This window comes from Sorex fumeus, unplaced genomic scaffold, assembly GCF_029834395.1.
Source record: "Sorex fumeus unplaced genomic scaffold, SorFum_2.1 ptg000044l, whole genome shotgun sequence".
NCBI lineage: Eukaryota > Metazoa > Chordata > Mammalia > Eulipotyphla > Soricidae > Sorex > Sorex fumeus.
This window is the reverse complement of record NW_026606101.1, coordinates 39,536,262-39,549,060: the sequence shown is the minus strand read 5'-3', so window position 1 is coordinate 39,549,060 and position 12,799 is coordinate 39,536,262. Positions and strand designations below refer to the sequence as shown.

The following is a 12,799-nucleotide window of genomic DNA, read 5'->3' as shown; positions in this document are numbered from 1 at the left end:
CTCTGTCTGTATTTTGGTCACTGTTTCTTTTGAGGTGCAGAAGCTACTTAGTTTGATGTAGTCCATTTGTTTATGTTTGTTTCCATTTGCATGGTCAGTGGTGTGTCATTCTTTTATTTTTATTAGTGAGACACCATGAGGTACAGTTTTAGACTTACAAATTTTTGTACTTGGGTTTCAATTATGCAATGATCAAATACCCATCCCTCCACCAGTGCCATTTCCCACCACCACGGATGTTTCATTCTTAAAGACACTTTTAACTTCAATGTGATGGAGGCTTCTGCCTACATTTTCCTCCATGTATCTTATGGATTCAGGTCTGATATTGAGGTCTTTAATTCACTTTGATCTGACTTCTTTTTCCTGGCTCTAGACAGAGGTCAGAGTTCTTTTTTTTCAGGTAGCTGTCCAGTTTTCCCAGCACCACTTGTTGAAGAGGCTTTCCTTGCTCCACTTCACATTTCTTGGTCCTCTAAGTGATCATATATTTGAGAATCTATGATACAATATTCAACTCTGTTCATTGGTCTGTGGGTCTGCTTTTAGCCCAATACCATGCTGTTTTAATTACTACTGCTTTTTAGTACAGTTTGAAATAGGGAAAGGTGATGGCTCTCATCTTTTTCCCACAGATTGCTTTAGCTGTCACTGGGGGTTTATTGTTCCATATGAAACTCAGGAGTGTTTTGTCTTTTCTTTAAAGAATGTCATGGGTGTCTATCCTTATAGGGACTGCATTGAATCTGTATGTTTTGGGGAGTATTGTCATTTTGACAGTATTAATCCTCCCAAACCATGAGCAGGCAATCTGTCTCCTGTCTTTAGTGTCCTTTCTATTTCTTGAAGTAGTCTTATGTAATTTTCTTTGTATAGGTCCTTCACCTCTTTAGTTAAGCTGATTCCAAGGTAACCGATTTTCCGAGCACTATTGTGGATGGGAGTTTTTTTAATAGTTCGTTCTTCTCTTTTATTGTTTGTACATAGGAAAGCCATGAACTTTTGGGTGTTGAATTAGTAGCCTGCCACTTTACTATACAAACCTACTGTTTGTAGGAGCTTTTTAGTAGAGTCTTTAGGATTTTCTAAGTATAGTATCATATTGCCCACAAAAAATGATACTTTGTCCTCTTCCTTTTCTACCTGTATCCCTTGACATAATCCATCATATCAATAAAAGAAAAGATAAAAAACCATATGATCATATCAATAGATGCAGGGAAAGGATTTAACAAGATCCAGTATCCATTTCTGATGAAAACTCTCAGCAAAATGGGCATTGAAGGAACTTTACTCAATATAGTCAAAGCCATCTACCACAAACACATGGAAAGCATCATTCTCAATGGAGAGAAATTTTTAAAAGCCTTCCCTCTAAGATTGGGGACAAGACAAGGTTGCCCGCCCTCCCCACTCATATTCAATATAGTACTGGAAGTTCTGGGTTTTTATGTAACTTGCTGCTCTCAAGTGGCAGGAAGGAAGATGTTGCCTTATTAGAAAAGATGGATAGTATGTGAGTCTCTTTAGAAAGTGGGCTTTCTTATTAACTTTAAATGAGCAACTGTGTCTACCAGAGTCTCCAGAATTCAGAGAATGAATGAAAAAGAAGGCAGAAGAGAACAAAATTCCACTCACCCTATATTCTTGAATATAACAATTAGACTCTGATTTGTCTGCTATAAAAACTAAGCCTCTCTTTCTGTTGGTGGGGCTGATCTCCTGTCCCTAATGTTTGTGGGTATTTAAATATCAAAAGTTGGAGCTTTTCAGCTATTACGTTAACACCAAAATCACCCTAGCATCACAGTAACCCACAGGTATGGCTGATGATTTCTGTTACCTTGGTACTTTCTACAGGCTCTGAAGCTGCAGGTTCTGATGATTTCTCTAATTTTTTCATGGATTCGAAACTGCTACTCTTCAGCTCAGCATCTTTGATAGAAAGAATTGGCATAAGAACAGAAAAAATATCCATGGTACTATAGAGCAAGGCAGCATATAGCATTTTAAAGTAAAGTAAAGTAAAGTAAAGTAAAGGCCCTCCCGTTGATCGTCGATTTGCTCGAGCGGGCCCAGTAACGTCTCCATTGGAGACTTTGTTGTTACTGTGTCTGGCATATCGAATACTCTCGGTAGCTTGCCGGGCTCTCCGAGAGGGGCGGAGGAATCGAACTCGGGTCGGCCATGTTGGCCGCTTGTAAGGCGAACGCCCTACCCGCTGTGCTATCGCTCCAGCCCTATAGCATTTTAAATTTAGTATTATTTTTATTAAATCACCATGAGATACAGTTACAAAGTTTTCATAATTGAGTTTCATTCATACAATGTTCCAGCACCCATCCCTCCACCAGTGCAGATTTTCGACCACCAATATCCCCCATATCTCTGTATGGCAGGCACTTTTCTTCTCTCTCTCTTCTCTCTCTCCTCTCTCTCTCTCTGTATCTCTCTCTTTCCTCTGTGTGTGTGTGTCTCCCTCAGGCAATATGTTTTAAATTATAGTGTATTTGAAGACTTATTTCAGAAGTCAGAAACGAGGTTGGAAGAGCAGGTCTTCACATCATGCACATTTCTGCCCTCTCTGCCTTCACACAATGAAGATAAAATGATACCTGTCCCTGCAGGAACTGCAGAGATGAAATGATGCTGGAAGTGCGCCAGGACCTGGTCCCCAGGAGGCCTGGACCTCTGCCAGTTGCTGATCCACCTGATCCTTTCACACTAGCCCCCTTGGACTCTTACAAACAACCACTCATCAACTTTCTGGATGGCATGTTTGAAGTAATTTTCAGACAGAATGTGAAAAGACCACAGTTAGCAGTGTCTGTGCTATCTAAATGTCAAAGACCCACACATGGGCTGCTTTCATTTTGTTTGAAATAGTGTGAACCTCAGGACTGGGCTACTGTTTCTGCTTTTCTATTTCATAAGAAAGAACTGGAGCTGTGCATTATTGTTTGAATGTGTTCTAGAAAGTCAATAACAAGGGTAGTGCCATGTAATTTTCTTTCACAAAAATTATGGTAGAAAAAAGTTGTCCCCATTTATTTTAAAAAATCTTTTCCTCCCTCCCTCCCTCCCTCCCTCCCTCCCTCCCTCCCTCCCTCCCTCCCTCCCTTCCTTCCTTCCTTTCTTCCTTCCTCCCCCTTCTTCCTTTCTTTCTTTCCTTCCATCCTTCGTTCTTTCTTCTGTGTTGATCAGGCTCTGTGCTGAAGGATCACTTCTGGAGGTGCTCAGGGGACTGTACATGATGCCAGAGACCGAACCCAGGTCAGCTGCATGCAAGACAAGAGCCCGACTTTTTTTCCTCCCTCCCTCCCTCCCTCCCTCCCTCCCTCCCTCCCTCTCTTCCTTCCTTCCTTCTTTCTTTCCTTCCTTGTGGAACTCAGGGATTACTCCTGGTTCTGTGCTCAGAGATCACTCCTAGAGGAGCTTTGGGGACCATACCTGAAGCTAGAGATGGATCTTGGGTCAGCCTTGTGCAAGTCAAGACTTTTCCTTTTCCTTTCATCCTCTCCTCTCCACTCTTCTTCGTTCTACTCCCCTCTCCTCTTTTCCAATTTTTCTGTCCTTTCATTCCCTCTCTCCCATTCTCCTCTTTCCCCATCTTTCTTTTTCCTCCTTTCTCATTCCTTCCCATATTACAGCTCCTCCTTTCTGGATTACCTTGTTCCTGCACTGCTGAGGGACTTCAGCAATGACAGCTGCTCACAGGCACTTGCCTGAGCTCAGTGCAGTGCCAACAAAGATCTCCCTACAGGCTGCCTCTTCTTGACAAATGTAGGAGGGAGCGGGGTGTGCTGGAAGATCCAAAAATGTGCTACCAGCATGAGCCTGCTGCAACATCTTCCCACTTGGACCCGTCGCACTAGGTACTGTGGGGACAGAGGCAGCCAGAACCCATCTCGTTCCTCCTCTCCTGCTGTTTTCCACAGCAGCCTATGGGCACTAGCCCTGCAAGTTCCTCTCAGTCTCCAAGTCCTTGATTCCCTATACCTTGTATTTGCTTCTGGCCAAAAATGTAGAGAAATGAAATTCTAACTGACAACTGGATATGCAGGGAGGCATACAGGGTATACATGGGAAGGTACATTAAGTTGGAAGTATAAGGAGAATGACAGCCCTACCTAAGAGTCATATCTGTTAGCATGGAGAAAAACCATTGTGGAGAAGAACAAAGAACTTAAGAGTCCCTCTGAAGGAAATGCTTTGGAAATAATAAAGCATATTTGATCTCAAGTTTTTGAGTACATCCTGTACCCTGCAAAACTTTCCAGGCAGCCTATCGATATAGGCTTCAAGCATTTTGTAATGACAAGAATAGCACACTTCTCAGGTTAATTTATATTACTGTTGAGATATGAAACTCAAAATAGTAAAATATACAGCACAGTGAATTTCTATGTATACTAATTCCATGTAACAACTACCAGATGAATTTCTAAGGCATGTCCAATACCCAGAAGTTTTTCTTATTGACGGGTTCTCCTTTCCAGCCAATATATATCTTTGATGTAGCATCTTTTCTCACTTCTACAGTTGTTGATGGGTTTTAAAATATCAATAGCTGCCTCCCTCATAAGTTGCAAATTTTCTAATTTTTGGTTTTGAATTTGAAGAGCTTCATAAAATGCAATTATAATTAAGACAAGATTACTAAAAAGAAGCCTTATAAAATTGATCTGCAATGAAGTAATACTCTTGGTTTCTTAACTGCAGTCTAATGTGCATGAGGCAATTACCAACTGCAATGACTAATTGTCTTGGCTAAACTGTCCTGGGGAGTTACACTTTGTTATTAAGCAGCTGCCATTCTCCATCCCCAGAGGGGGCTGCATTTCAGCACTGGGCAAGGGTGATACTCGCTCTCTCTTGCCTAGGTCTCTGGAGTCTTATGAGGTTTAATTAGTTAATGTTCATAATGCGCCTTGAGATCCTCAGATGTGAGGTGCTATCCCGAGGAAAAGTTGAGGCAGTGGTATTATATGACACACAACTAAAAACACAACTGAGGCTGCAAATTTAATTGTTATTTTATTGCTTCACCACCTAAGTAGTCATAAACTAGTGTTTAATTCTAATGGGAGTGAAGACACAATTTACTATAACTTGCTATGTTAGACTGCTTATCTGAAGTAGGTTTGTTTAGAACAGCTGGAGATAAAGGTCCCTCCTGTTCAGGCCTCTCCCAAAGAATGCCATTTACCAATGACTTTATAATTTTGCATTCTTTTTTTCCAGAAGGGCTCTCAATTATACAAAACGAAACCTCCAAAGTCCTGAAGCTGCCCTGGTATTTTCTAATAGAAATAATGTACAGGAAAAATAAAATAAAGCATTTTGACGGTATTAGGAATAAATCTGATCTGATGTTTTCTAATGAACTTAAAATACCAATTAAAATCCCAAAGGAGATTTTGTTAAATGAAATAAACTGACTCTAAAAGAAAAAAACATAGAAATAGTCGATGAAATTTTATAAATATGAATGTAGAGTGGGTCGAATTTCCTACTGAATATTGCTCGAGTTCGAGTGGGCCCAGTAACGTTCTCCATTGGAGACTTTGTTGTTACTGTGTCTGGCATATCATTCGATACGTCACGGGGAGCTTGCCAGGCTCTGCTGTGCGGGTGAGATACTCTCGGTAGCTTGCCGGGCTGAATATTAAAATATAATATAAATCCAATGCTTAATAGAAATATGACAAAATAATCCAGGAAAAAGTCAAACAGTCATGAAATGGGAGTAAAAAATCTCATATCATATTCCCTCAAAATTTTCAGAAATAAATAAAAGTCTAAGGATTTAAAGCATATTTTAAGCTACTATAGGAGAATATCTATGAACTTGGAGGCAAAAAATAGTTCCTGAAGAATGTGAAAGGTAGGAGCCATTAAAGAAAAATACTGATAGGATTTACCAAATCAAAATTGAGGCATCTATCTGTAAAAGTACCGTCTGAAAGTGTATACACATGGAGAATACATCTACAACACATCTAATAGAATGACAACTGAATTACAAAAAATAAAACAATGCAAGAGGCAAAGGAAATGAAGAGAATATAGATATAAAGGATCGGTAAACAGACAAAAAGTGTTCAGTTTTATTAAGACTCTGAGAAGTACAATTAAAACAATGAGACCTCTTCTCATATCTCCCTACTGACAAAAGTTTAAGATGCTAACAATATTATGTACTGGAAAGCTCTGGAAGAAAGCCATGGATGTAGTTACCTGCAGGGGCAGCATCAGAACCTCCACCCCAGCAAGAATCCAGACTGTTGCTACTTTTGCAATGGAGCCAAGGAGATATGCACGGAGATGTTTATTGCAGTAATATTTTAAAAAACAAAACAACAGAAACTTCAATGATTAACAAAGGAAAAATGTGGTCTATTCCATATAGTGGAATACTACACAAAGTAAAAGGATGTCGCAGACCTGCACCTATCAACATTATTAGGTCAGTGTTTCTCTTGTAAGTATATGGATTTCATGTAAAATTACAAAAAAAATAGATCCCAAAGGGCACACACTAGAGTAGTAACAATGCCTGCTTCTCAGGAGCAGAACCAAAATCAGAAGTTGGCTATAAAATTAAGGCTTAACATTGATCAAAGAGAATTAAGGTTTTACTGCGCAATCCAAAGGTACTTAATATGTTGCTAATGCAGCTGAAAAATGTTTAAATTCTAACTACGTGGGAATGGAGAGATGTCACAACTGGTAGGGAACTTGCCTGGCATGTAGCTGACCCAGGTTCAATCCCCAGTACCTCATACTGTTCCCTGAGCATCGCCAGGAGTAATTCTTAAGTGCAAAGCCAAGAATAAACCCCAAGTTCTATACATCAGAATGGTCCCAAAACAAAAATCGAATCAAAACCAAAAAACCAAAAAATATCAGCTGTTCATTCACCGCCCCCCCCCAAAAAGAGTGCCATGTTAAGTGAAAGAAGTGAGAGAGAGAAGGACATATACCAGATTAACTCATTCATATAAGATATATAAAGGAGCAAAGCAAGGAAAATAACATCTACTGAGAACAAGTCCTTGAATTTTGACTACAGAACTGTTACCAAGCTATAGCACTGTAGCACTGTCCTCTCATTGTTCATTGATTTACTCAGGCGGGCCCAGTAATGTCTCCATGGTGAGACTTGTTAGTATGTTTGGTATGGAATATGTCATGGGTAGCTTGCCAGGCTTTGCCATGCGGGCAAGATACTCTCGGTAGCTTGCTGGGCTCTCTGAGAGGGGAGGAGGAATCGAACTCGGGTCAACCAGGTTGGCCACGTGCAAGGCAAACTTCACCTTCTGTGAAGTGATAAAATTTGGGGGAAGGGAAAGGAGAGAGAGACTAAAAGAAATATTTAAAAGTCCTCTTAACAGATGAGAAGCAATGAGGGCAGGCCAGGGAATTTCGGTTCAAAGGTATTGTTAAGGAATGATAGAGCCAAATGTCCCAACCATAAGATCAACAACATTGATATCAATAGACCCAGACTTTAACAATCAAACTTAGAAAGGTGCCTGTGAAGAGGGCAGGCTGTGGTGCGACATGGGAGTGAGCCTGGAAATAATGATGGAGGGAAGTTGACACTGGTGGTGGGATCAGTGCTGCAATACTGTATGTCTAAAACTCAACTATGAATAACTTTGTAAAACACAGTGCTTTGATTTAAAAAAAATTCTTAAAAATGAAACAATTATATTAAAATAATTAGCTTAAGTGTGAAAGGATTTAATTTGCTAATTAGAAGACATGAAGTGGGTGAGTAGATTTTAAAATAATAAAACTCAGCTCCATCCATTGTTGTAGTGAATTGAATGATTTCGTCATTCTTTACAGATGTATAGTATTCCTGTGTGTGTGTGTGTGTGTACATTTTCACATTTTCATAATCCATCATTGTTTGTTGAACAGCTAGTTTGATTCCATATCTTAGCTGATGTGCTAAGTGTTAGAATTAAAAATGATGTAGATCACTGGACAAGATTTGAGTGTTGAAAGTAGGTAAAGGTATATTCTTGATAAACTTTCCATGTCAACACTGCAAACCACAATACCCAAAATGAGGGAGACAGAGAGAGATAGAAGAAAAGTACCATAGAGGCATGCAGGGGGAGGGAAGTGGGGGGGTGATGGGAGGGAAGCTGGGGACACTGATGCTAGGAAATGTACACTGGTGAAGCGATGGGTGTTGGAATACTGTGTGACTGAAATATAATTATGAACAGCTTTGTAAAGGTCTATCTCACAGTCACTGTCACTGTCCTCCCGTTGTTCATCGATTTGCTCAAGCGGGCCCAGTAATGTCTCCATTGTGACAGTTGTTACTGTGTTTGGCATATCGAATACATCACGGGGAGCTTGTCAGGCTTTACCGTGCGGGCGAGATACTCTCTGTAGCTTGCCGGGCTCTCTGAGAGGGGAGGAGGAATCGAACTTGGGTTGGCCATGTTGGTCACTTGCAAGGCAAATGCCCTACCGCTGTGCTATTGCTCCAGCCCATTTCACAGTGATTCCATTAAAAAAGTAAAAAAAAATTTTTTAAGTGAAAAAAATGGTGCACATATGTCCTTTTGAATGAATGTTTTTGTGTCCTGAGGGTAGATATGCACGACTTGGGTATGTCTGGGTCATATGGCAGCTCAATTCTTAGTTTACTGAGGTATTGTAATAGTGTTTCCATACATGTTAAACCAGGCAGCATTCACACCAGCAGTATTTGAGAGTGTCACAGACTGACCCAGTATTTCTGATATGTGCCATTGTCACTGTGTGGGAGGGAACCTGTGAATTCTGGTGGAGGTAGGATGACAATTCACTGATGGTGGGATTGGTGCTGGAACATAGTATATATAAATTACAACTCAAAATAACTTTGTAAGTAATGGTACTGTAATAAAAATTTTAAAATAAAAACAATAAAAAATAAATAAAATCCAATCACTTATTGCCTGCAAGAAGCAAACCTTAGTTTCCAATAAAGAGTCAAAAAAGCCTAGAGCAAAATCTCGTAAACAAATGAAACTTAAAGAAGGTAAACTATATTTATTTTAGAGAATACGAATTTGCAACTTTAAAATGTACTGATAGTGATAACATTATACACTAATGCAGAGTTTGATAGAAGAAAATATTACTTTCATTAACATATGGACATGAAGTTAATGAGCACCAATATACATTAACAGAACTAAAGAGTCACAGTCACAGCAATGCAAAAGTGGTGGGGTTTTGCAAGGAAGTAAGCAATAAGTCAACGTAAATATGAGGAATAGAAAGAAAATAAATAAATAAATAAAACACTGTCCTCCCGTTGTTCATCGAATTGCTCGAGCGGGCCTAGTAACGTCTCCATTTTGAGACTTGTTGTTACTGTGTTTGGCATATTGAATACATCAGGGGTAACTTGCCAGGCTTTGCCATGCGGGCGAGATACTCTTGGTAGCTTGCCAGGCTCTCCAAGAGGGGCGGACGAGTCAAACCTGGCTCAGCTGGGCTGGCTGCGTGCAAGGTAAACGCCCTACCACTGTGCTATCGCTCCAGCCCACCATCCAGAAATAAAAAGCATCAAACAAAAGACAAATAAACTAAGCTCTGATTTTTTTAAAGATAACACTAATTAATAAAACCTGGTTTCCTCTCGGAGAGCCCGGCAAGCTACCGAGAGTATCTCGCCCACACAGCAAAGCCTGGCAAGCTACCCGTGACGTATTCGATATGACAAACACAGTAACAACAAGTCTCACGATGGAGACGTTACTAGGCCCGCTCAAGCAAATCGATGAACAATGGGAGGACAGTGCTACAGTGCTAGTTAGGTTTAAAAAGGACAACAGGCATCTTCTCAGAGAGGTGGTGGGAGGCATCTCCTCAGCCAACCTCCTATACTTCAGGAAGCCCCTGCAGCCACACCCGCCTCCCACAGCACCTCCATGCTGACCCCCCACCAACCCTGATCTACTGATTCATGACTAAATACCCAAGGTTATGGAAGCCAAGCAGTTAGAATTCAAGGACACACCAGTCTCCAAGGGTGATCACTCTGGGGTGCCCTCAGGAGTAGAAATTTACAAAGCAGAATTACTGGACCACAGGTCCTGATCAATGAATTTTAACAAACTTTTTTCTTCTTTTTTATAAATTTATTTATTGAATGGGCTGGAGTGATAGCACAGAGGTAGGGCATTTGCCTTGCATGCAGCCAGCCTAGCTGAACCAGGTTCGATTCCTCCGCACCTCTCAGAGAGCCTGACAAGCTACCAAGAGTATTCAATATGCCAAACACAGTAACAAGAAGTCTCACAATGGTGACATTACTGGGCCCGCTCAAGCAAATCGATGAACAACGGGAGGACAGTGTTTGTTTGTTTTTATTTATTGAATCACCATGAGAGCAGTTACAAAGCTTTTGGGTTTAAGCCTTGGTCATACAATGAAACACCCGTCCCTTCACCAGTGCCCATTTTTCACCACCAAATACCCCAGTATAACCCCCATCTCACACCCTCCCCCTACCTGTGGGGGGGCGATGATTTCCACATTACTCTCTCTCTACTTTTATTACATTCAATGTTTTGACATCAGACCCACCATTATTATTTGGGATTTTACTCCAACACTAGGGCTGGAGTGATAGCACAGCGGGTGGGGTGTTTGCTTTGCACGCAATCAACATGGCCGACCCAAGTTAGATTCCTCCACCCCTCTTGGAGAGCCTGGCAAGCTACCGAGAGTATCTCATCTGCATGGCAAAGCCTGGCAAGCTACCCGTGATGTATTCAATATGCCAAACACAGTAACAACAAGTCTCACGATGGAGACATTACTGGGCCCGCTCGAGCAAATTGATGAACAATGGGAGGACCGTGACTGTGACCATGACCCCAACACTCAGATATGCCGAAAAGGCAACCGTACACAATTTGTTTTCCATTGCTGGTTATGAATAACATATGATGTCGCACAGCTGCAGTAGTGACCACACGATTTTGGAATTTCGAAATTTTAACAATTAAATCTGGAGGGATTTCTGCCAAAACCTGCTGGGTTCCAAGATTTGTTCTTGAGTTTCTGGGATCATGGCCATAGACTGCTTGATCAGGAGCCAGAGAGGCTGTTCGTGGCCAGCAACTCGGGGTCTTGTTGGGGCAGGGAGGAAAGGGCCAGCTCCACACCCCCATCCTGTGAGGCCCCGGCTGTCTTGTCACTGCGGGCTTAAACCTGACTGTCCAATGGCCTCAGGAGGATGGCGGGCACCAAATCACCAAAGGGGAGCAGGTGGAGGGACAGCACCCTTTCCCACCTGGGGTGGCCTAGTACCAGCAAACCACTGTGGGGTCCATACAAATTTCTGCCAAAAGCTGCTGGGTTCCGAGATTTGTTTCTGAGTCTCTGGTATCATGACTGTTAAGCAGCTTGATCAGGAGCCAGAGAGGCCGTTCGTGGGCGGCGACTTGGTATCTCATTGGGGCTGGGGCTGGGGCTCCACCCCCTTCCCGTGAGGCCCTGCGTGTCTCGTCACTGCAGGCCCAAGACTGACTGTTCAATGGCCTCTGGAGGATGGCGGCAACCGAGCCGCCAGGAAGAATAGGCCAAGGCACAAAACTATTCCCACCTGGGGTGGCCAAGCACCCGTAACCTACTGCGGGAATCAGATGCATTTCTGACAAAAGCAGCTGGGTTCCGAGATTTGTTTCTGAGTCTCTGGGATCATGGCTGTTAAGCAGTTTGATCAGGAACGAGAGAATACTTGGCTCCAATTATATAGCTGAGCCCAAGGTGGTTTGTGGGTGTCTCCCACATACCTAACTTTTGGTCGTTTACTTTCTTGGTAAACTTGGCCCCAAGTTGTTGTGGTCTGGCCAAAGGCACAGTAGCAATTTTGGGATGTCTGAAAGTCTGAAGGCACCATTAGGCTGCTGATGCACTCACCTACAGGTACAGATTGACCTACTGGTGGCACCATGCCCCAGACAAACTTTTAAAGAAGAATCTAATGTTCTCTGACTCCTCCAAAATAAGTTAAAAAGATGATGAATGCTTTCAAATAAATTTTATGAAACCACATTAATCTGATACAAAACCAGATAAACCAACATTAAAAATGAAAACATAAATAGATCAGTATCTCTTATGAATATTAATGTTCATCCCAGAAAGAACCCCCACTATCAAGAAAATTATTTCTGCAAGAGAAATTTTTGTTTTAGTGTGTGCTATAACAAGCAATATAAAGTAAACTATGTTTTTATTTAAAAGGATGCAAGTAAGGATGCAATGGGGGTTGCATGGGAAATTGGGGGCATTGATGGAAGGAAGGTCACATTGGTGGTGGAATTGGTGTTTGAACACTGAATGCCTGAAATAACTGTATATGAACAACTTTGTAAATCATGGTGTTTAAATAGAATAGGATCATGCGGCTCTAGTTTTAAAGTAAAAAATATGAGTAGTTGGAGTTTCCTTTAAATAAGGTTCTTATAAAAACCAAATTCTAGCAAATCAAATCCAGCGATGCATCGATGCATTAAAAGAATCAAACATTATGATCAAGCAGCGTTTATCCAGACATGGATATATGGTTTAACATATACAAAACAGGGGGTATTATGCCTCCAGCAGGTCTATCTGTACCTGTGAGGCGAGTGCATCAGCAGCCTGATAGTGCCTTCAGGCTTTCAGATACCCCAAAATTGCTTCTGTGCCTTTGGCCAGACCACAACAACTTGGGGCCAAGTTTACCAAGAAAGTAAACGGCCAAGAGTTAGGTTATAGCTGAGCC

At 41.5% G+C, this 12,799-nt stretch overlaps 1 protein-coding gene across 1 annotated transcript in view; it reads right to left on the bottom strand.

Annotated features, from left to right (window-relative positions):
- Positions 1 to 12,799, bottom strand: part of CFAP61 (cilia and flagella associated protein 61) — a 402,292-nt gene that overhangs the window by 275,917 nt on the left and 113,576 nt on the right. Inside the window, exon 8 of the mRNA XM_056121438.1 lies at positions 1,844 to 1,935. Coding sequence (XP_055977413.1) covers positions 1,844 to 1,935 — 92 coding nt within the window. The remainder of the gene's footprint in view (positions 1 to 1,843; positions 1,936 to 12,799) is intronic.